Genomic DNA, 24,737 nt, shown 5'->3' on the forward strand with positions numbered 1-24,737 from the left:
CAGAAGCTTTTTATTTTGATGTTGTCCCATGTTTATTTTCTCTTTAGTTTCCTTTGCCTGAGATGTATCTGTAAACATACTGCTACAAGAGTTGTCTCATTTTATAAATTGTAAATTAAAAATTTTTTTTTTGCTAATTTCACATATGATTTCTTGTTTGATTCATTAGTGATTTACAAGTTTTCTCAATTTCCAATTATTTGGATATTTTCTTTTTTTTTTTTTTTAAATATATTTTATTTATTTTTCACAGAGAGGAAGGGAGAGGGACAGAGAGCTAGAAACATCGATGAGAGAGAAACATCGATCAGCTGCCTCCTGCACACCTCCTACTGGGGATGTGCCCGCAACCCAGGTACATGCCCTTGACCGGAATCGAACCTGGGACCTTTGAGTCCGCAGGCCGACGCTCTATCCACTGAGCCAAACCGGTTTCGGCTTATTTGGATATTTTCAAGTTATCTTTATTATTAATTCCAAATTTAATTTCTTTGTGACTTGAGAAAATACTATGAATGCTTTCTATCCTTCTGAATTTAATGTACTTGTTTTATGGCCCAGGATTTGATCTATCCCATTAACCAGTCTATTTTATTTGAAAAGAATTTCTTTTCTGCAATAGTTGGGTATTCTATTTTTATAAATGTTACACACACATTTAGGTTATAACTTTCTGATGAACTGCCTGCCCTTTGTGCCATTATGAAGAATCACTATTTATCTCTGATAGTACTGCTCACGTTTAAGCTGTTTTGTCTGATGTTCACTTACCTAACAGTTTTGTTATCAGTGTTTGTGTGATACGTTGTGCCTATTTCTGTATTTCAGTGCATCTCTCATCATCTAAATACATAAAGAGCCAGGGTCTGTAACAACTGAAGGTTCAACCAAACACCGGAAGTCAGTGCTGGCTTGCTGTGGTGACCTAGCACTGACTGCAGCTGGTGCTGGCGCAGTGACCCAGCACTGACTGCCGAGGGGGGGCTGTGGATCAGGCCTGGAGAGAGGCCTGCAGAGAGAGAGAGGCAGGGTCTGATCCGCAGCTTCTGTGGCAGCTGTTGGTCAGCTGTTGCCTCTCTGTTCTCTCTGGGCTTCCCCAGAAGCCACGCCTGTTTCTCTCTGGGCCTCTGTAGGGGCGACTAATCAGCCCCGCATCTTTGATCAGGCCGAGAGATAGGCCCAAAGACGCTGACTGGCATAGAAACCAACCAATCAGAACCTAATCTGGGTGAACTGCGAAGGCAGAACCTAAGGTGGGGGCTAAGGAAGAGTTTTAAGGGCAACAGCTGTTTGGTGTAAGGTGTAAGAAAGCAGTTCAATTTTTTAATGACCGCTTTGGCAGTATAGTGCATTTGGCTGGCTATAGGGATTTGTGTTTTTGTCTGCCAAGAGCATCTCTTCCTGCTGAAAAAGGCTTTAACCACGCCCCCCCCCCCCCAATTTAAGCAATCCTATACTATATAATCTATCTACACTAATAAAAAGGTAATATGCTAATTAGACTAGGTCAACCAGCCATCTTCCGGATGTCTGACTTCCTTCTGGACAAAGCCATGGTGGTGGGGGCCAAGGCAGAGACAGTTAGGGGTGATCAGGCCAGCAGGGGAGGGCTGTTGGGGGTGAGATCAGTCCAGCAGGGGAGGGCAGTTGGGGGCGACCAGGACGGCAGGGGAGGGCACTTGGGGGCGAGATCAGGCTGGCAGGGGAGGGCAATTGGGGGCAATCGGGCAAGCAGGCAGGCAGGACAGCGGTTGGGAGCCAGCAGTCCCAGATTGTGAGAGGGATGTTCAACTGCCGGTTTAGGCCCGATCCCTGCAGGACCCTACAGGAATCGGGCCTAAACCGGCAGTTGGACATCCCCCAAGCAGTCCCAGATTGGAGAGGGTGCAGGCTGGGCTGAGGGACAACTTCCCATCCCAGTGCACAAATTTCATGCACCGGGCCTCTAGTCCTATATAATAAAAACCTAATATGCTAAGTGTCTGACCGTTCAAGCAGTTGCTATGACGTGCACTGACCACCAGGCAGTAGGTACACTGACTGGTAGGTTAGCTTGCTGCTGGGCTCCGGCCAATCAGGACTGAGCAAGACAGGCTGGACACGCCCTGGAGCCTTCCCACGGTCCCTCCCCAGCCCCGATCGTGCACCGGTGGGGTCCCTTGGCCTAGCCTGCGCCTGCAAAATCCGGGACCCCTCGAGGGATGTCGGAGAGCTGGTTTTGGCCTGATCCCCGCAGGCCAGGCCAAGGGACTCCACCAGTGCACGAATCTGTGCACCAGGCCTCTAGTAAACACCATATAGCTTGATCTTTTTTTTCTTTAAATCAGTCTGATAACCTCTGTTCTTTTACACTTTACTAAAGTACATCTTGAATAATCCTTTAGTCTGTTAGCCTTAATGCATGAAATAACCCCCTAGGCTTTATGCTAACTGTAAAGTTCATAAACATGCCTTCTAGGTATTCATCAAACTCAATTAAAAATTAATCTGTACAAAACACTGGAGACCTAAGAGAATAGTCATGCAATATGATTTGACTACTTAACCAGTTAAAATAAAATATATCCATCTGTCTGTCTGTTCAGCTAATATTCCTCCATCTTGCCCATAATAGTATTATGAGCCTTAAGCAGCATGCCATGGCTGCTTTGCTTCTTGATTTATTGTGATATAATTAATTTTCCTAAGGGTCGGTAAATTACTAAAGTTAATAATGACCTAATCGTCACACATAAGAATTATTTTTAGCTTAAAAAAATAGTGCTTGCCCTGGCCGGTGTGGCTCAGGTGGTTGAGTGTTGTCCCATGCAATGAAAGGTCACCAGTTCAATTCCTGATCAGGGCACATACCCAGGTTGAGGGTTCAGTCCCTGGGTGAGTATGGGAGGCAGCTGGTAGATGTTGCTCTCCCCCTTTCTCTCTTTTTAAAAAAAAAAAAAAGAAAGAAAAGAAAAAAAAGAGTTCCCTGGGTGAGAATGTTTCATGTGCACTGGAGAAGAATGTATAATCTGATATTCGGGGATGAAAGCCTCTGTAAATGTCAATTATAACCATTTGGTCTAATGCAGTGGTTCTCAACCTGTGGGTAGCGACCCCTTTGGCGGTCGAACAACCCTTTCACAGGGGTTGCCTAAGACCATCCTACATATCAGATATTTACATTACGATTCATAACAGTAGCAACATTACAGTTACGAAGTAGCAATGAAAATAATTTTATGGTTGGGTCACAACATGAGGAACTGTATTTAAAGGGCCAGAAGGTTGAGAACCACTGGTCTAATGTGTCATTTAAGGTTGATATTTCTTTATTGATTTTGTTTGAATGATCTACCTAGAGCTGTCAATGGAGTATTAAGGTCCGCAACCATGACTGTGCTTTGATCTGTTTCTTCCTTTAGTTCTAAGTAGTTGCTTTACATATATCAGTGCTTCCTGATTGGGTACATATATATTAAGAAGTGTTATGTTTTCTTAATGTAGTGTCCCATTATCATTATACTAGAGGCTCAGTGCATGGATTTGTGCACCAGTGGGGTCCCTTGGCCTGGCCTGCGGGGACTGGGCCATAAATGGCACTCCGACATCCCCTGAGGGGTCCCGGATTGCGAGAGGGCGCAGGCCAGGCCGAGGGACCCCACTGGTGCATGATCAGGGCTGGGGAGGGACAATGGTAGGGGTCCAGAGCATGTCCGGCCTTTCTTGTGCAGTCCTGATCGGCCGGACCCCAGCAGCAAGCTAACCTACTGGTTGAAGCGTCTGCCTCCTGGTGGTCAGTGCACATCATAGCTACTAGTCGAATGGTTGCTTAGGCTTTTATACATAAAGATAATGTCCATCTTTGTCTCTTTTTATCAGGTGAGGATGTAAAAAAAAAGTTGAAAACAAGAGACAGCTTAATTTGTGCCAACATAGACTATATTTTAGTTAATTTTCACCTTAATCAATGCTACAGTTTTTCTCCTCACTTAAAAACTTTAATTTTGATGTTTTGTTAATCATCACCCAAGGATATTTTTCTTCCATTGATTTTTAGAGAGAGTGGAAGGGAGGGAAGAGAAACAGAGAGAGACACATTGATTGGTTGCCTCCTGCAGGTGCCTGAGGATTAAGCCTGCAACCGAGGTATGTGCCCTGACAGGGAATTGAACTATGACATCCTACTTCATGGGTTGAAGCTCAACTACTGAGCCACACCGCTGGCACAACTTTAAAATATATGTTCCTTAATAAGCCACTTCACAAATTATCCTATCAATATTAAAATAAAAAAATCTAAAAAGAATCTGCCACTGCAAAAATTACTCTGCCAAACATGGAAAACACTGCCAAAGAAAAACACACCAGCAACCCCCAATAATATTAAAATCAAGTAAAATCACTTACGAGGAACATGTATTTCACCACCACAAAATACTATAATTAGAGGGGCAGGCTATGAAGAATGGCAGAGCAATATTTACTATGTAGACACTATTTGTAAGACTTTGTTCAAATGCTTTACACATATTAAGTTATTCAAACTTCACAGTAAAGTAGGAGGTAAGTACAATAATAATACCAATGTTAATCAAATATCTGATTTAGTGAAAGGAGTTTAAAAGAATAATATAGTTTGCAATTGTCTGTTATTTGAATAGTATTCTAAACAATTATAGCTAACACTAGGGGCCCGGTGCACAAAATTCGTGCACTGGGTGTGTGTGTGTGTGTGTGTGGGGGAGAGTGTCCCTCAGCCCAGCCTGCCCCCTCTCACATACTGGGAGCCCTGAGGCGTTGACCCCCATCACCCTCCAATCTCAGGATCAGCCCCTTGCCCAGGCCTGACGCCTCTGGCCTAGGCGTTCGGCCCGGGCAGCGGGGACCTGCAGCTACAGCAGCCCCACGATCGTGGGCTTCGCTTTAGGCCCAGGCAAGGGACCCCTAGCTCCTGGGACTGCCAGCTTCAACAGTGCCCAGCTCCCATCGCTGGCTCCACCCCTACTTCCTGCTATCACTGGCCAGGGCGGAAAAGGCGCCTAATTCTCCGATCATGGCTGGGGGGCAGGGCAAAGGCGGCCCCAGGGCCGCCTTTGCCCTGCTCCCCAGCTCTTAGCTCCCCCCTGGGTTTCCGATCACTGTCAGTGGCAGGGGGCTTCTTCCTGCTTTCCCTTTCACCTCCCTGCATTGTGCCTACATATGCAAATTAGCCGCCATCTTGTTGGCAGTTAACTGCCAATCTTCGTTGGCAGTTAATTTGCATATAGCCCTGATTAGCCAATGAAAAGGGTAGCTCGTACGCCAATTACCATTTTTCTCTTTTATTAGTGTTGATAGGGTATATCCAGATTTAACATGTATAATTAACACTGGTCTTACTGCTTGAGTAGGTTTGGGAGGTACATGAACCAAAGTTATATTATTTCACCTATCCAAGCATAAGTCTAAAAGGAAAGAAATATTTACAGTTTTAATTTTGAAAAGTGTCAAACCTATATCAAAATTGAAGGTGTATACTTGAATACCGACATATTACTTATCTAGATTCACCAACTGCTAATATCTTTCTAGGCCTACTGTTTCTTTATGATATACACACTTCTCTTTTGCCAATGTAGACTATGATCACCCTTCAATACTTCAAAACTATCTCTCCAAAAAAAGACATTCTATTATATGGTTAACCACAAAACCATTACCACATCTAAGAAAATCAACAAAATAACACCATCCAATGTACCCAAAGTTCCTCAGTAGTCCCTACAATGCTCTTCATATAAACTTTTTACAAAACCCAGATCTAATCACATGTTTGGATGCTATATCTCTTTAGTCTCCCCAAGTCTCTGTACTTCACAACATTGAATTCTTTGAAGAGTGTGGACTTCTGGATATATATGGAACATTTCCTCATGATTAGAATGTGCATTTTCAGCAAGAACATCACAGGAACACCACAGAGGTCAAGTTGTATAACCCCTTTCTTTCCCCCTATAACATTACATTAAGAAACATATAATTATTTAACTATTAGAGGCCCGGTGCACAAAAATTTGTGCACTCGGGGAGGAGGGGGGTCCCTCAGCCCGGCCTGTGCCCTCTCGCAGTCTGGGACCCCTCGGGAGATAACGACCTGCTGGCTTAGGCCTGCTCCCGGGTGGCAGAGGGCAGGCCCAATCCCTAGGTGCAGCCCCTGGTCGGGCTCAGAGCAGGGCTGATTGGGGAGTTGGGGTGCCGCCCCCTGTCATGCACAGAGCAGGGCGGATCTGGAGGTTGCGATGCCACCCCTAGTCACGCTCAGGGTAGGGCCGATTGGGGGGCTGGGGCACCACCCCCTGTCACACTCAAGGCAGGGTCAATAGGGAAGTTGCGGCGCCACCCCCTGTCACGCACAGAGCAGGGCCAATCGGGGTTGGGGCGCTGCCCCCTGTCATGCACAGAGCAGGGCCCATCAGGGGGTTGGGGCTCCGTACTGTCACACACAGAGCAGGGTTGATCAGGGGGTTGAGGAGCTCCCCCCTGTCACGCACAGAGTAGGGCCAATAGGGGAGTTGGGGCGCTGCCCCCTGTCATACACAGAGCAGGGCCCGTCAGGGGGGTTGGGACTCCGTACCCTGTCACACATAGAGCAGGGCCGATCAGGGGGTTGAGGAGCTCCCCACTGTCACTCACAGAGCAGGGCCCATCAGGGGGTTTGGGGCACTGCCCCTCGTCACACACAGATCAGGGCGGATCAGGGGGTTGGGGCGCCGCCCTCTATCACCCACAGAGCAGGGCCGATCAGGGGGTTGGGGTGCCGCCACTCTCACACTCAGGGCAGGGCCTATGGGGAGGTTATGGCTCTACCCCGTCACACACAGAGCAGGGCCCGTGGGGCGGGGGGTTGGGGTTGGGGCGCCACCCTCTATCACCCACAGAGCAGGGCCAATCAGGGGGTTGGGGCGCTGCACCCTGTCACACACAGAGCAGGGCGATTAGGGGCTTTGGGCGCTGCCCCGTCACGCTGATCCTGGTGCCGGTGCCAGGAGGCATATTACCCTTTTACTATATAGAATAGAGGCCTGGTGCACGGGTGGGGGCTGGCTGGTTTGCCCTGAAGGGTGTCCTGGATCAGGGTGGGGGTCCCGCTTGGGTGCCTGGCCAGCCTGGGTGAGGGGATGATGGCTGTTTGCATTTGGTCACACACCCTTTAGGGTGGGAGTCCCCACTGGGGTGCTGGCCAGTCTGGCTGAGGGGCTGAGGGCCGTTTTCAGGCTGATGGGTGACTGAAGCCCAACCGCTCCTTTTTTTCTTTTTTTTTAAATTCTGGGCCAGCTTTAGCTCTGAGGCCTCGGCTGCTGAAAGCAGGTTTCTGGCCTTTGTTTACTGTCTGTATTTGATACAATGTTGCGGTCCAGCTGGCTGAAGGCCAGCTGAGTAAAGCAGGTTTCTGGGGTTTTGTTTATCTTCTATATTTGCAACATAGTTGCTTAGAGTTGCAGCTGAGAGGCCAGCAAGTCAGGCGGGGCGTTGGAGTCCTCCATCACTAAAGCAAGCAAGCCTCATGTTAGTTTCAAGCTGCATGGCTGCCGGCCACCATCTTGGCTGGCAGTTAATTTGCATATCGCCCTGATTAGCCAATGGGAAGGGTAGTGGTCGTACGCCAATTACCATGTTTCTCTTTTATTAGATAGGATGGCAATGGCAAAATTAATGACTTGATTAAGATGGTGATTATCAAATCATCTTACCTAATAATAGACAAACATTTAAATTGACCATACCTTCGCTACGCTAACCAGCCAATCAGGAGAGTATGCAAATTAACTCAACAAAGATGGTGGTTAATTTGCATACGTAGGCACGAGTGGCCTGGGTCCTGGGAACATCCTCGGGACCCAGGCCGCTCCTAGCCTGTAGGCCCGCGCTTAGGCCCTGAGCAGCTGGGGTCGCAGAACGCCCCGGCCACTCCGGGCCTATGGACATAGGTGCCAAGCGAATGTTCCCGCCCTGTGGCCGCTTGCGCGTGTGCAGGTGCCAAGCAGCAGCCTGGATCCACGCTCCCCAGCCCAGCACCCATCACGGGGGCGAACAGGCCAGGCCAGGCCTCCCCGCATCCATCATGTACCGAACAGAACAGCCTCCCCGAGATTGGTCATGGGGCGAACAGAACAGGCCTCCCTGGGATTGCTCGCAGGGCGAACAGAACAGGTCATCCTGGGAACGATCACGGGGCGAACAGGACAGGCCTCCCTGAGATCGATCACAGGGCGAACAGAACAAGCCTCCCTGCAATCACTGGTGGGGTGAACAAGCCAGGCCTCCCCTAGTCGCTCTTGGGGCAAACAGGCCAGGCCTCCTGCAGGGTGAACAGAACAGGCCTCCCTGTGAGGCAAACAGAACAGGCCATGCCTCCCTGCGATCCCAGGCAAAGAAGCTGTTCTGCTGACCAGCCTGTGCTATGGACCTGTTCAGGTGGATGGCGCAGAGTCTGGGGCCTCTAGCTTGCAGCCACGGGAAGTCTCCCTTTCCAGAGTTAGGAGTACCAGCCCAGGTCCATCCAGCGCCGGGTCCTGACTGCCGGGGTGAGTTCCTACAGGCTGGGGTTTGATCTCTAGGCATTAGCAATAGGAGACCAGTGCCTTTGTTATTGCTGTGTGTCCAGGTTTTAATTGAACAAATGCCCGGTGGTCCTGGGCGCCAGCTTAGGAAAATCTTTTAGGAGAATTCTGTCTGGGTTTCCTCAAATTCCCTCAGCCACTACTCACACCTCTGTAAAGGCGCAGAACAAGTGAGTCCCCTTAAATAAAAATCAGAGGTCTCCAGCAACAGTGGGCCTCTCTCATCACAGTCATTTGGACTGGATGGCATTTGAGTATTTATCTAGGCACCATGACAGGGAACACACAAGCTCAAGTCATGATCTCTGCCCTTAAATAACTCAATCTTATCAGAGCGAGTGGCTGATAAAAGCGCAGTAATGACATCAGAATGTAAGGCAACAATACAGAGAGGAACAGAGGCAATTGCTAAGATGATTTTCCAACAATTAGTACAAAGAGTATGTGCTGGGAATTAAATTAAAAAAAAAAATGTGTGGAAGTAGCTGCTTCATGAGTATGGGATCCCTTCCTATTTTAAAGGAAACTGAGTTCCAGGTGAACTGTGTAATATGCTATGATATCTGAGGCACAGGACAAGGGAGGCCCTAAGGGTACTATGCTTTGATATTTGAGTCATTCTATATTGTTCAATGTGATTTATTTCTGCACACTTCAGTTTTGTAATACTTAAATTACTAGAATAATACATCTTGCTATAAAATATTACTAGAATAGCAAATGATCAGGTGACATTTATTGTTATTTTCTATAAATAAACACAATCTCTGGTATGCTAAAGTGATAGGTATTATAGAAATATTCAGATAGGGAGACCTATAGGCTTGATTACAAGTTAGGCTATCACAACCTGAATTTATTGCTTAAAAAAAAAAAGCAGGGAGCCAACTAGAAACTGAACCAAATATAAGCCCTTGAAGGGCAAATGTATATTGGATAAGCTTTGCTATTACAAGAGCAAGAAAAAAATCAGATGCAAGAATGAGAAGCACACTGCATCCACCCTAAGTTGCTGTTAAAGAAAAAGAATGATATATTATGAAAATACTTAATACAGATTGTAAAGAGATTTGTTCAAAGAGGATTTCCTAGGGGAGATGGTATTTCAGTTAATTTTTTAAATGTGAAGAGGTTAGCTCAGCCGTGGGCAAACTACGGCCCGCTTGAAATGAATGAAACTAAAAAAAAAAAAAAAAAGACCGTACCCTTTTATGTAATGATGTTTACTTTGAATTTATATTAGTTCACACAAACACTCCATCCATGCTTTTGTTCTGGCCCTCCGGTCCAGTTTAAGAACCCATTGTGGCCCTTGAGTCAAAAAGTTTGCCCACCCCTGGGTTAGCTAGATAAGAAAAAGGTGTAGGGGTCCCAAATTGCAGAGGGTTCAGGCGGGGCTGAGGGACCCCCCCACCACCGTGCATGAATTTCATGCACCAGGCCTCTAATCCTATATAATATCCTATATAATAAAAGCACAGCGACCAAACGGCTAAACGACCAGACCAACCGGTTGACCAGTCACTATGACACACTGACCACCAGGGGGCAGATGCTCAACGCAGGAGCTGCCCCCCGGTGGTCAGTGTGCTACCACAGTGGGAGTGCCGCTTGGCTGACCGAAATGAGTGGCTGCTCCCGCCGTGAACCCCAGGCTGCTGGGCGATCCATCGTTGCCTCCTCGCCCCAGGCTCCTCCTTCTCACTCCCTGCCGCCTCCTCTGGATGCCTGCAGGCTGCTGCTGGGCTTGTAGAACTGACCCTGGAGGCTGGGAGGCGGGTTCGTGGCTGCTGCAGGACTGAGGCCTACTCTACTGCCTCTTAGTGCTATTGTCCCTGGGCCTACCCCCAACCAGGTCCCTTGGAGAGGCGAGTGCTCTGGCTCCACGGAAGATGCCAGACCAGGGAGCAGCCACTCGGCTGACCGGAATGAGCAGCACTACGACAGCAGGCCAATCCCCGCATGTCACGCCCCCAACCAGTGCAAGAATCCCACGCACCGGGCCTCTAGTTCCATTATAAAGGCACAACACTCACCCCCTTTGTAATTAGTAAGTAAACTGTGGGATGAATACCTTAAGGACATTTTAATATCCTCTTTCAACACCATTTACTCAATGATTTTAGCTGATAATAGTGCTGCTAATTATTACACCAGAGATTATTTTTTAAAATATATATTTTATTTATTTTTTTATGGAGAGCCAGAAACATCAATGAGAGAGAAACATCAATCAGCTGCCTCCTGCACACCGCCTACTGGGGATGTGCCCGCAACCAAGGTACATGTCCTTGACTGGAATCAAACCTGGGACCTTTCAGTCTGCAGACTGACGCTCTAATCCACTGAGCCAAACCAGCCAGGGTGAGATTATTAAATGATGATTTTCTATTATCTACCATTCCTTCCTTTTATTAGCTGGTATTTTTCTGTTAAAAAAGAGCATTGTTTCCCCTTCTTTTAGTGGGGAATGGTATTTAGAAACCAAGAACAGGGTCTACACGTGTTCTTTGCTACTGGATATCACTGCTTCTAGGCCTGTCAGTCAGGAAATAAGCAGTTTTTTAAAAAAATGAGTTAATTCTCATACCTCCAATTCACCTTCAACATCACAGGGTTCTTCCATACCTTCCCCATTCCATATTTTTATATCCCTACTCCATATCACTTCTCAACATCAATATACTACTAATTTGTCCTACCCCATTATACATACAAAATAGTTTCAAAATTGCCTGGCCAGTGTTGCTCAGTGGTTGAGCACAGACCTATGAACCAGGAAGTCACAGTTTGATTCCCGATTCCTAGTCAGAGCACATGCCTGGATTGCAGGCTCAATCCCCAGTGGGGGATGTGCAGGAGGCAGCCAATCATGATTCTCTCTCATCATTAATGTTTCTGTCTCTCTCTCCCTTCCTCTCTGAAATCAATAAAAATATATTTTAAAAAATAGTTTCAAAATTAACACCAATACCACTACCAATTACAAACCCCAAGTCAAAATTTTTTAATAGTTCTATTTACTACCACATATCCTACTAAGAGTGTAAAAGTTACTTGAATTAAGTACTTTTTTCCTGTGTGGCTATGTTATTGATTTGATATATATTTAATACCAGTTGTTTCGGCTTGTATTTATTCAATTTTGGGATTCACCCTATCCTTTTTTATTTTGTGAATAAGTCAAACGTTTACATACTTGAAAAGTTACAACTATATAAAAAAGAAATTAATTTTAACAAAACTCATTAGCATGCTAAGACATAAAAACAAAACTTAACACCGGGTTGATTACACCTAGCTTTTGCACACAATGAATGGCCTTTGTTCTTGTAAGTAGGACTGTTTGTTATTAGCCCCGCCCTCCTACACATTCTCCTTATAGTGTCATATTTCTAAAACATTGTTACTATAAACAAAGCACCAACCCTCCAAATATGCTCTATGTGAGCATCTTTCATAGGTGATGAGATAATCACCCACATTCAACATAAATACTTCTTAATGGCATTAATATTCCCTAATCACAATGTCATTATTGCCAATCCCTTTTTGAAAATCTATCCTATTGAAAAAATACTTATTTTAAATGTATATACCTTATGTAAATTTAAAATAACATTCAATGAAATCTGATCATTGGATATATCCAGATTTTTTCTGTTGTTTTTTAAAGTGACTCTTTTGAGAGATGACCATTTTATTTCTTGATTTTAAAGAGGGAAGAAAGGAGGAAGGGAGACAATGTGGGAGAGGGAATGGGAGAACTGGAGGAGAGAGGGAAAGAGAAAGAGAAATATCGATTTTGTAGTTACACTTATTTTTTCATTCATTGGTTGATTCTTGTATGTGCCCTGACCGGACCCAAAACCTTGGCAAATTGAGATGACACTCTAACTAACTGAGCTACCTGGCCAGGGCCAAGAGAGGCCATTTTAGAACCACTGGTCAATGAGGACATTAAATAAACCCTGTAGAATATAGTAATAGGCTACAAAAGGAATACCAAACAAGATGTGTAAAAACGTGTGGTTATAAAAAAAAAAGAAAAAAGAAAAACGTACCAACACCAACAGCACCAAATTGCTGCCCGACTAATGAACTTGGACTGAACTGACTGTACGTCGACATCCTGCCAAAAGGTCCATAGGAACCAACTGACTGGAATGAAGAAGTAGATGAGCCTAGTGAAGACTGAAGAAAAACCATGGGTTATTTTTTTCAGGCTCTAAACAACATGTACATAATGGAAAGAAATTTGAATATTTACACTTTTAAATTATAACTACTAGACACAAAAGCAATTATAATCTTACAACATGTATTTAACATTAGAACAGCTGAATAACCTTCTGATTTCACTATTTGTATATCTAGCTGACCCTTGAACAACACGGGTTTGAACTGTGAAGGTCCACTTATATGTGAATTTTTTTCAATATAGTCAACCCTCAACAAATGGAGAGGGTCCATTGTATGTTTTGTTCTACACCATTTTATACACCGAGTGGCCAGATTATTATGACCACCTGACACTTGTAGGCAAATTAGCTATAATTTCGCGCTGAAGTTGCTAGAGGGCCAGACCATTATAAATAGGGAAGCAGATTGTTTACCACGACAGAAGTGATTTTTTCTGAAGATATGGGTAAACAACACGATTTAACAGCCTTTGAACGTGGGATGGATACACACACACACACACACACACACACACACACACACACACACACACTGAGTAGCCAGATTATTATGACCACCCCATCAGTACTTTGTTGGGCCACCTTTTGCCTTCAATACTGCGGCGATTCCCCTTGACATTGACTCCACCCGATGTTGAAAGGTGATATGACACCATGCCTGATGAATAGCACTGTCCAGTTTTGTGAGATTTGATGGTTGTGGAACCAGCTGCCTGCTGGCTCTTTTAACTTCGTCCCACAAATGCTCAACTGGATTGAGATCTGGTGATTGTGGGGGCCACCTAAGCAAGGTAAAGTCTCCCTCGTTCTTGAAACCACTCCTGCACAATACGAGCACCGTGGCATGGCGCATTGCCTTGCTGGAAGAAGCCACCTCCATTGGGATACGCCATCAACAAGATAGGATGAATCTGATCAGCAATGATACTTAGGTATGTTGTGCTATTCAGACGTTGTTCCACACGAATTAAAGGGCCCCAATCATGCCAGGAAAACATGCCCCAAACCACAACACTGCCCCCACCAGCTTGAAGGGTTGTACTCATACATGTGGGGTGCATGCTTTCATGGTGATTCTGCCAAATTCTCACTCTGCCATCTGCATGACGCAACTGGAAACATGATTCATCGGATCACATGACTTTTTTCCAATGCTCGACTGTCCAATTCTTGTGTTCCTATGCGACTTGGAGATGTTTTATCTTGGTAACTGAAGATAGCAAAGGTGCTGGAACAGGCCTTCCACTTCCATATCCCATACGATGCAGTGTACGGCTAATTTGCCTACAAATGTCAGGTGGTCATAATAATCTGGCCACTCAGAGTAATATATATCTCATGTTCAAAGGCTGTTAAATCACGTTGTTTACCCACATCTTCAGAAAAAAATCACTTCTACTGTCATGGTAAACAACCTGCTTCCCTATTTGTAATGGTCTGGCCCTCTAGCAACTTCAGCGCGAAATTATAGCTAATTTGTCTACAAACGTCAGGTGGTCATAATAATCTGGCGACTCAGTGTATAAAGGACTTGAGTATCCACGGATTTTGGTATCTATAGAAGGTCCTGGAATCAATACCCCACACAATCCGAGAAACAACTATAGCTAAGTTTTGGGGAATCAGAAGTTACATGTGGTCCTGGTTGGGTGGCTCAGTTGGCTGGTGTCGTACTGTACACCAAGCATGTCAAACTCAAAGGCTAACACGGACCAATTAAATGAGGCATATGGCCTGCGGGCCGCAAGTTTGACATCCTTGATGTACACCAAAGGGTTACAGGTTCGATTCCCCGTCAGAGAATGTATGGGAGGGAACTGAATGATGTTTCTCTCTCTCCCGCTTCCTCTCTCTAAAGTCAATGTAAAAAGAAAACAATATATCCTCAGGTGATGATTGAAAAGAAAAAAAAGAAAGTATCTTTCGTAGAGAAGTTAAAAATAAAAATACATGTAGATGTTTTATTGTGTGAGGGTTGGCACCCCCAAATTCTGCATTGTTCAAAGGGTCAACTATATGTGCTAATTTTATACTCATTGATATATACACTTTTTTTCTACAATAAACTCCTCCTTTGAGTAAAGAGTTTTATAGCAGATTTAGAAAAGAACTGAAGAAAAGTTACTTGACTATCAAGTAAAATAACTTTGCTTAAAGGGAAAAAAACATGAAAAAACATACTTGGTAATATATTGAGTTTTAAATCTGTGCTGACAAATAAGACATTTCACTTTTGATTTTATTTTCGATCATGTGAGGTGCACTATTAAATTTAAAGGAAAGAGATGGAAAAACAAACTATTCCACACACAAATTTACATTTTTAAATATAGTTATCATTAAGTCAAAGAAAAAATTAAAAAAACTTTGTTACTAAACCCGAAATATAATTTAATATGTATATACACAAACTTTTATAATATTAATTTATCTTAATATAAAATATTTCATAATATAAATATGAAGTGTAATAACTACTACTGGCATATAAGCTCACTGATAGTAGGACTTTGTCTGTGTATTCACTGCTGGTACCAGGCACATGGCAGGTGCTCAATAAATCCCACTGAAAGAATGAATTAAAAGTTCAAAAGTTGCCCGACCAGTGTTGCTCAGTGGTGGAGCATCAACCTCTGAACTGGGAGATCATGGTTCTATTTCTGGATGGGGCATATGCCTGGGTTGCAGGCTTGAACCCCAGTAGGGTGCATGCAGGAGGCAGCCAATGGATGATTCTCTCTCATTATTGATGTTTCTATCTCTCTTTTCCTTCCTCTCTCTGAAAATAAATAAATAAATAAGTAAATAATCCAAAGTCAAAATTTAAGGTGGTTAGAGGTTATTCAATACCATTTTGATTTACATTTTCTTTGATTTTCCTCATTCCATAAAACTGATTACTTAAATAACTGGTTCCCTGGAGAATTACCAAAAGCTATCTAAATATATAAAAGCCTAATATGCAAATTATCCGCACGGGAGTTCAACTGGGAGACTGATTACTCGCTATGACATGCACTGACCACCAGGGGGTGGTGTAAACTAAGGGAGGCCCTGGCCGGCAGCCAGAAGGCCCTGATTGGCCCTGATCGCCAGCCAGGCCTAGGGACCCTACCCATGAACAAATTTCATACCACCAGGCTTCTAGTCCTATATAATAAAGAGGTAATATGCAAATTGAGCATCACACCCTCACACAAGATGGCTGCCCCCATGTGGTTACGAGATGGCTGGCAGGGAAGGGCAGTTGTGGGTGACCAGGCTGGCAGGGGAGGGCAGTTAGGGGCGACCGGGCTGGCAGAGGAGGGCAGCTGGGGCGACCAGGCCAGCAGGGAAGCAGTTAGGTGTCAATCAGGCTGGCAGGGGAGTGGTTAGGGGGTGATCAGGCTGGCAGGCAGAAGCAGTTAGGGGCAATCAGATAGGTGAGCGGTTGGGGGCCAGCAGTCCTGGATTGTGAGAGATGTCCAACTGCTGGACATCCCTCAAGGGGTCCCAGATTGGAGAGGGTGCAGGCTGGGCTGTGGGACACTCCCCCGAGTGCAGGAATTTCATGCATTGGGCCTCTAGTATATCTATAATAATAAAAGTGTAATATGCTAATTAGACCAAACAGCTGAACGACTGGATGAACTTCCAGACAAAGCTGGGGCTGTGAGGGCTGAGGCAAGCTGCCGCAGCTGCGAGAGCCGAGCAACCCATTGCACGAATTTCGTGCATTGAGCCTCTAGTCCTATCTAATAAGAGAGAAACATGGTAACTAGCTGTACGTTAGCTACCCTTCCCATTGGCTAATCAGGGTGATATGCAAATTAACTGCCAGCCAAGATGGCGGCCGGGCAGCCAAGCAGCTGGAAGTGAACATGAGGCTTGCTTGCTTCAGTGATGGAGAAAACCAACCTTCCCTGCCTGCCTTGCCGGCCTCTGAGCTTGCAGTTTGAAACATTCTTACAAATATAGAAGCTAAACAAAACCCCAGAAACCTGCTTTCAGCCAGCCGGGATATCAGAGCTGGAGTTGATACAGTGTTTCGATTATAGAACCCAAACAAACCAGATACCTGCTTTCAGCAGCAGAAGCCTCAGAGCTGGACCAGAGCTAAAGCTGGCCCAGAATAAAAAGAAAGAAGAAAAAAAGGAGCAGTTGGGAGCTTCAGTCACCCGCCAGCCTGAAAACAGCCCTCAGCCCATCACCCAGACTGGCCAGGCACCCCAGTGGGGACCCCTACCCTGAAGGAGGTGCGACCAGCTGCAAACAGCCATCACCCCCTCATCGAGGCTGGCCAGGCACCCCACCGGGACCCCCACCCTGATCCGGGACACCCTTCAGGGCAAACCAGCTGGCCCCACCCATGCACCAGGCCTCTATCCTATATAGTAAAAGGGTAATATGCCTCACAGCACCGGAATCAGCGGAGCTGCGAGGCCTCCTGGCACTGGGATCAGCGGAGCCGAGAGGCCTCCCGGCACCAGGATCAGCGTGACAGGGGGCAGCGCCCAAACCCCCTGATCGCCCTGTGGCTCTGTGTGTGACAAGGGGTGGGGCCACAACCTCCCTATCCGCCCTGCTCTGTTCGTGACAGGGGAAGGCGCCCCAACCCCCTCATCAGCCCTGCCCTGTGCCTGATAGGGGGGAGCTCCACAACCCCGATTGCCCTGCGGCTCTGTGTGACAGGGTGCGGCGCCCCAACCCCGATTGGCCCTGCTCTGTGTGTGACGGGGTAGAGCCATAACCTCCCCATCGGCCCTACCCTGAGTGTGACTGTGGCAGCCCCCCAACCCCCTGATCGGCCCTGCCCTGTGTGTGACGGGGCGGTGCCCCGACTCCCCTATCGGCCCTACTCTGTGAGTGACAGGGGGAAGCTCCTCAACCCCCTGATCGGCACTGCTTTGTGCGTGACAGGGGGGAGCTCCCCAACCCCGACTGACCCTGCTCTGTGCGTGACAGGGTATGGAGCCCCAAGCCCCCTGATGGGCCCTGCTCTGTGCATGACAGGGGGCAGCGCCCCAACCCCGATTGGCCGTGCTCTGTGCGTGACAGGGGGTGGCGCCGCAACCTCCCCATCGACCCTGCCTTGAGTGTGACAGGGGGCAGTGCCCCAACCCCCCAATCGGCCCTACCCTGAGCGTGACTGGGGGTGGCATTGCAACCTCTCAATCCGCCCTGCTGTGTGCATGACAGGGGGTGGCGCCCCAACTCCCCAATCGGCCCTGCTCTGAGCCTGACCAGGGGCTGCACCTAGGGATAGGGCCTGCCCTCTGCCACCCGGGAGCAGGCCTAAGCCAGCAGGTCGTTATCTCCCGAGGGGTCCCAGACGGTGAGAGGGCACAGGCCGGGCTGAGGGACCCCCCTCCTCCCCGAGTGCACAAATTTTTGTGCACCGGGCCTCTAGTATATATATAAAAGCTTAATAAAGTGTCCGACTGAGCGTCGACTAACCGGTCACTATGATGTGCAGTGACCACCAGGGAGCAGATGTTCCAACCAATAGGTTAGCTTGCTGCTGGGGTCTGGCCAATCGGGACTTGGCAAGATGCGGGTGGACACACCCTGGAGCCCTCCAGTGATCCCTCCCGCAGTCCCTTCCTGGTCACTGGCCATTGGCCCCGACTGGGACTGGGCAATATGGCCCTGATCTACCCCGATTGCCGCCAGGTGGAGGGACACCATCCATGCATGAATTTCGTGCACCAGGCCTCTAGTATATATATATAAAATAGATACCACGACTATTTGGTGTAGGCCAGTGATTTTCAACCTTTTTCATCTCGTGGCACACATAAACTAATTGCTAAAATTTGGTGCAGCACGCCAAAAAGTACATTATATTCTTTGCCTAACTGACAAAAAATAAATAGGTATAATTATCATTCATTCATACCAAACGGCTATAGCTGTGTTGGCTGTTGTCATTCTTTTATTTGACAATCTAAGTGAAAAGAGGTCAGTGCCCCTGACGAAATAGTCAGGTATTTCAAGTTTTAATAATTCTTCTGGCATACCAATTGAACATTGCTGGTGTAGGCAGCTACTTCTATTAGAATGTGTTTCTTCTCCCTCCACTTAAGAAGTCAGATTTTCTCAGGATTCCTTCAGACTTACTTCCCCAAAATTAAGACATAAAAAGGAGAGGATAATCAACAACTGAATCTAAAAATCAAAAGAAACGATCAAAAAATCTAATGAACAAAATAAACTGATAAATAAAATAGAATCAAGAAGCATGGAAACATGAAATAACAGACAAAGGAATCTTAGAGGGAAGGAGAGAGGGACCAAAGATCTTATATGCATACTAGAGGCCCAGTGTGTGTGTGTGTGTGTGTGTGTGTGTGTGTGTGTGTGTGTGTGTGTATCCCTCAGCCTGGCCTGTGCCTTTTTGCAGTCTGGGAGCCCTCGGGGAGCGGGCCTAAGCTATCAATTGGATATCCTTAGCGCGGCTGCAGAGGCTGGAGAGGCTCCTGCCACCGCCTCTGCGCTCGCCAGCCGTCAGCCCACCTTGTGGCTAAACAGTGCTTCCTCCTGTGGGAGCACACTGACTACCAGGGGGCAGCTCCTGCATTGAGCGTCTGCTCCCTGGTGGTCAGTGCGCATCATAGCAACCAGTTGTTCCACCATTAGGGTCAATTTGCATATTACCCCTTTATTACATAGAACTAGAGGCCCGGTGCACAAAAATTTGTGCACTTGGGGGGGGGAGGGAGGGTCCCTCAGCCTGGCCTGTGCCCTCTCGCAGTCTGGGACCCCTTGGGAGATAATGACCTGCTGGCTTAGGCCTGCTCCCGGGTGGCAGAGGGCAGGCCCAATCCCTAGGTGCAGCCCCTGGTCGGGCTCAGAGCAGGGCTGATTCGGGAGTTGGGGCGCCTTCCCCTGTCATGCACAGAGCAGGGCAGATTGGGAGGTTGCGATGCCACCCTTAGTCACGCTCAGGGTAGGGCCGATTGGGGGGTTGGGGCACCGCCCCGTCACACTCAAGGCAGGGTTCATGGGGAGGTTGCGGCGCCATCCCCGTCATGCACAGAGCAGGGCCCATCAGGGGGTTGGGGCACTGCCCCCTGTCACGCACAGAGCAGGGCCCATAAGGGGGGTTGGGGCTCCGTACCCTGTCATACACAGAGCCGGGCCGATCAGGGGGTTGAGGAGCTCCCCCCTGTCACTCACAGAGTAGGGCCGATAGGGGAGTTGGGGCACCGCCCCATCACACTCAGGGCAGGGCGGATTAGGGGGTTGGGGCGCCACCCTCTATCACCCACAGGGCAGGGCCGATCAGGGGGTTGGGGCATCGCCACTGTCACACTCAGGGCAGGGCCGATAGGGAGGTTATTGCTCTACCCCGTCACAGGGCAGGGCCCGTGAGGGGGGGGGTAGTTGGGGAGTCGCACCCTGTCACACACAGATCAGGGCTGATCAGGGGGTTGGGGCGCTTCCCCTGTCACGAACAGAGCAGGGCGAATAGGGAGGTTGTGGCCCCGCCCCCTGTCACACAGAGCCGCAGGGCGATCAGGGGGTTTGGGCGCTGCCCCCTGTCACGCTGATCCCTGTGCTGGGAGGCATATTACCCTTTTACTATATAGGATAGAGGCCTGGTGCATGGGTGGGGCTGGCTGGTTTGCCCTGAAGGGTGTCCTGGATCAGGGTGGGGGGTCCCCACTGGAGTGCCTGGAAAGCCTGGGTGAGGGGATGATGGCTGTTTGCAGCTGGTCACACCCCCTTCAGGGTGGGGGTCCCCACTGGGGTGCCTGGCCAACCTGGGTGAGGGGATAATGGCTGTTTGCAGCTGGTCATACAAACTTCAGGGTGGGAGTCCCCACTGGGGTGCCTGGCCAGTCTGGGTGAGGGGCTGAGGGCTGTTTTCAGGCTGGGACTGAAGCTCCCAACTGCTCCTTTTTTTTCTTTTTTTTTAAATTCTGGGCCAGCTTTAGCTCTGGCTCCAGCTCTGAGGCTTCTGCTGCTGAAAGAAGGTATCTGGTTTGTTTTGGTTCTATAATCGAAACTCTGTATCAACTCCAGCTCTGAGATCCCGGCTCGCTGCAGGTTTCTGGGGTTTTGTTTAGCTTCTATATTTGTTACAATATTTCTTAAACTGCAGGCTCAGGGGCCGGCAAAGCCGGTGGGGAACGTTGGTTTCCTCCCTCACTGAAGCAAGGAAGCCTCATGTTAGTTTGAAGCTGCCTGACTGCCGGCCGCCATCTTGGCTGGCAGTTAATTTGCATATCTCGCTGATTAGCCAATGGGAAGGGTAGTGGTCGTACACCAATTACCATGTTTTTCTTTTATTAGATAGCATATGCTTTACCTATGGACATAGACAATAGGGTTTTGAAGGCCTGGGGTGGGGCGGGAACTGGGTGGAGGTGGGCAATGGGGGGGAAAAAGGGGACACCTATAATACTTTCAACAATAAAAAAGAAAGGAGAGGATAGATGAAAGAATTTCTCTAGTTTATGTTATAAGAATAAAATTTACCCATTTCTTATTAAAAAGCTTGTCTTAATATTCAAGAACAATGAGTGGTAAATAAATGTTAAAAGGTCCCTTTTCTTTTTCTGCCTTAATTTTATATTAGAAGAGTTCCTGAGGTATTTTAATAACTAGAAGACAAATTGTGTATAATATGTACTTTAAGAATCTGATTTGTGGGAAACTAAGATTTTTATCACTTACAGAACAAAAAAAGGAAAGTTAATTTAAAAGTATTACATTGATAAATGAATAAGCATCTTTTAGCACAAATGACCAAAGATTTTTTTTTAAACCAGGGGTTTTATTTTATTTGTTCACTTTTTAATCCTCAACCGAGGATATTTTTCCATTGATTTTTAGAGAGAGTGGAAAGGAGGGGGAAAGACTGAGAGAGAGAAGCACATTGATTGGTAGAGGTAGAGTTACGTGCCCTTGACTGGAATCAAACTTGAGACCCTTTAGTCAGCAGGCTGAGGGTCTATCCACTGAGCAAAACCAGCTAGGGCCAAAGACTTCTAATAAGAAAAAGGGTTAAGAAAGAAATGAATTCAGGAGGAAAACCAAGGGGGCCACAAGGTTTTAATCAGCTATGCCCTCAAGTAAAAATATTCTTAAGACCTGCTTCTTCTGCATTATAGCTGACAGTTTCTACATGCTTCCAATTAAAATGTAAAATGAAAACAGGTACTGTAATGGACATCCTCTTTATTTTTATTTTTTTTTCTTTTCTTTTGTTTTTTAGGGGTGGGGAATCCCAGGGGATCCTGGGAGGGGAGGGGGTCCTGGCCAGGGCTGGAGGTGGGGTTGGGCACCAGAGCTTTCAGTTTGTTCCCTGGACATCCTCTTTAATCCATAATTAAAATCTTTTAGATATATGTGTTTCTGTTTTAAATAAAATACACAATTAAAAATATATATATTTAGAAAATATATATATTTCAAATTGTGGCTCTATCCCAATCTCACTTGACTTCAAAGAGGAAGGGAGAGGGAGGGAGAGATAGAAACATTAATGATGAGAGAGAATCATTCATCAGCTGCCTCTTGTATGTCATCTACTGAGAACTGAACCTGTAACCGGAGCATGTGCCCTTGACCCGAATCAAACCTGGGATACTTCAGTCTGCAGGCTGATGCTCTATCCACTGAACCAAACTGGCTTAGGCTAAAATACTCAATTTTTTTACTTCTCTCACTGAGAATACTTAAGTCTTCTTTTTAAATACCTTATTTAGGAAATTGAACATGTCTGTACATTAAAATTTTTTAATGTTTGGCTCTCTTTTTTTAAAAAATCCTCACCCAAGGACACTTTTTATTAATTTGAGAGAGAGAGAGAAACATTGATCAGTTGCCTTTTGTACGTGCCCTGACCATGACGCTCCAACTAACTGTGCCACCTGGCCAGTGCTATGTTTGGTTATCTTATATAACATTGCATGTATATTGTATAACATATAATGTGATTTTACTCCCCTGCCCCCAAACCTAATATACCTAAGAGTAGCCATCACCATCTTGGTTTTTATTTTTTAATTTTTTTAAAAAAATATATTTTATTGGTTTTTTACAGAGTTAGGGAGAGAGATAGAGAGTTAGAAACATCGATGAGAGAGAAACATCGATCAGCTGCCTCCTGCACACTCCCTACTGGGTATGTTCCCGCAACCAAGGTACATGCCCTTGACCGGAAGTGAACCTGGGACCCTTGAGTCCTCAGGCCGACGCTCTATCCTGAGCCAAACCGGTTAGGGCACCATCTTGGTTTTTAATATGAACCACATGAGAATTAATATAGTGGCACAGATCCTGGATTCGAGCCAACTGCCTGAGTTCGTTCAAATTGTGGCTCTATCCCAATCTCACTTGTAAAAACTGAGAATAATTATAATAACAAGCTCAGAGGGTGGTGTGAGGATTGACTTTTTTTTAAAATGTATTTTATTGATTTTTACAGAGAAAAAGGGAGAGGGATAGAGAATTAGAAACATCGATGAGAGAGAGACATCGATCAGCTGCCTCCTGCACACTCCCCACTGGGGATATGCCTGCAACCAAGTTACATGCCCTTGACCGGAACCGAACCTGGGACCCTTGAGTCCGCAGGCTGACGCTCTATCCATTGAGCCAAACCAGCTAGAGCGAGGATTGACTTTTATGTATAGTGGTTTGAAGTGTTTCTCATATAATTAGATCGCGATAAAATATTTTAACTGATGTTGAAATTAGAAAATATTTTATGATAAAAAGAAATTCATTAGCTATTTCAGACTTTATTTAGTTTCTTATGCTCTAGAGAGAAAAAACCTAGATGAAACATTATCCAGGTATTTTAGGTATCTAGGGAAATAGAAAATGGTAAGCTATATATGGGCATTCAACTGAGAAAACAAACAAATAAACAAACAAAAAACCCTGAAAACCCAGGAAGGGCAAAAGCCAAGGCTAGCCATGTGCATCAAGTTTATTTGAACGCCAAGACAAACTTATTATCAGTTACCTGAACAATAGCTGGGTCCTGAGGCAAAGAACATTGTGGTTTTGGCGGCTCACAAACAGTGAGGTCTTTAATATCACTTCCGCGGAATATTATGTATTCAAAGACTTCATCTCGAGGTGGTATTGGACGATCTGTTGGTCTGTCTTCTGTACCAAAGGACCGAACTGGTAAGAAAACAGAGGATATAAGATATGTGCCTATTCATCATATTCAGGTAGTACCTCTTATAAGTGTATTGTTCCAAGTATAAGCAGCAGTTCTTAAATGTCACCCATGAGATAGTACTCATTAATTTGTAGCTAAATAATTTTTTTTAAAAAGAATAATAAAGTGAGTTTTGCCTAGAGCCAAATGTATTCAGTTTAAACAAAGACTGTATTATAAGATTGTGTTCTTCCTAGATTTTTATTTATTTACTAGAGGCCTGATGCACAAAGTTTATGGAAGAGTAGGCCTTCCTTTCCCTGGCTGCCGGCACCGGCTTCCCTCTGGCACCCAGGACCCGGGCTTCCCTCACAGCCCCGGCTTCATTTGGAAGGTCATCCAGTCTAATTAGCATATTACACTTTTATTATTATAGGAGATATCTTTGGTACTTGTGAGAGGAAATGTTGATTTATTTTTTATTTACTTATTTTCAGTTTGATCTATTTTTTTAAAGAAATATTTTATTGATTTTTTACAGAGAGGAAGGGAGAGGGATAGAGAGCTAGAAACATCGATGAGAGAGAAACATCGATCAGCCGCCTCCTGCACACCTCCTACTGGGGATGTGCCCACAATCAAGGTACATGCCTTTGACCTGAATCGAACCCGGGACCTTTCAGTCTGCAGGCCGACGCTCTATCCACTGAGCCAAACCGGTTAGGGCTTGATCTATTTTTAATGTCCTCATTCAGCAAAATAGAAAATTGGAAACCTATGTGACATTTCCTGTGTGCGTGGTGGGGGGAAGTGGGAGTGGAGAGGAGAGGCCAGTGTGTGAAGACTTACAGA

At 46.2% G+C, this 24,737-nt stretch overlaps 1 protein-coding gene across 2 annotated transcripts in view; it reads right to left on the minus strand.

Annotated features, from left to right (window-relative positions):
• Window positions 1-24,737, minus strand: part of LSM14A (LSM14A mRNA processing body assembly factor) — an 83,393-nt gene that overhangs the window by 38,301 nt on the left and 20,355 nt on the right. For both annotated transcript variants that reach the window (XM_059666975.1, XM_059666976.1), the window contains exons 2-3: window positions 23,742-23,905; window positions 12,644-12,773 (exon numbers count right to left, since the gene is read on the minus strand). In XM_059666975.1, coding sequence (XP_059522958.1) covers window positions 12,644-12,773; window positions 23,742-23,905 — 294 coding nt within the window. The remainder of the gene's footprint in view (window positions 1-12,643; window positions 12,774-23,741; window positions 23,906-24,737) is intronic.

Source organism: Myotis daubentonii, chromosome 15 (genome assembly GCF_963259705.1).
Source record: "Myotis daubentonii chromosome 15, mMyoDau2.1, whole genome shotgun sequence".
Taxonomy (NCBI): Eukaryota; Metazoa; Chordata; class Mammalia; order Chiroptera; family Vespertilionidae; genus Myotis; species Myotis daubentonii.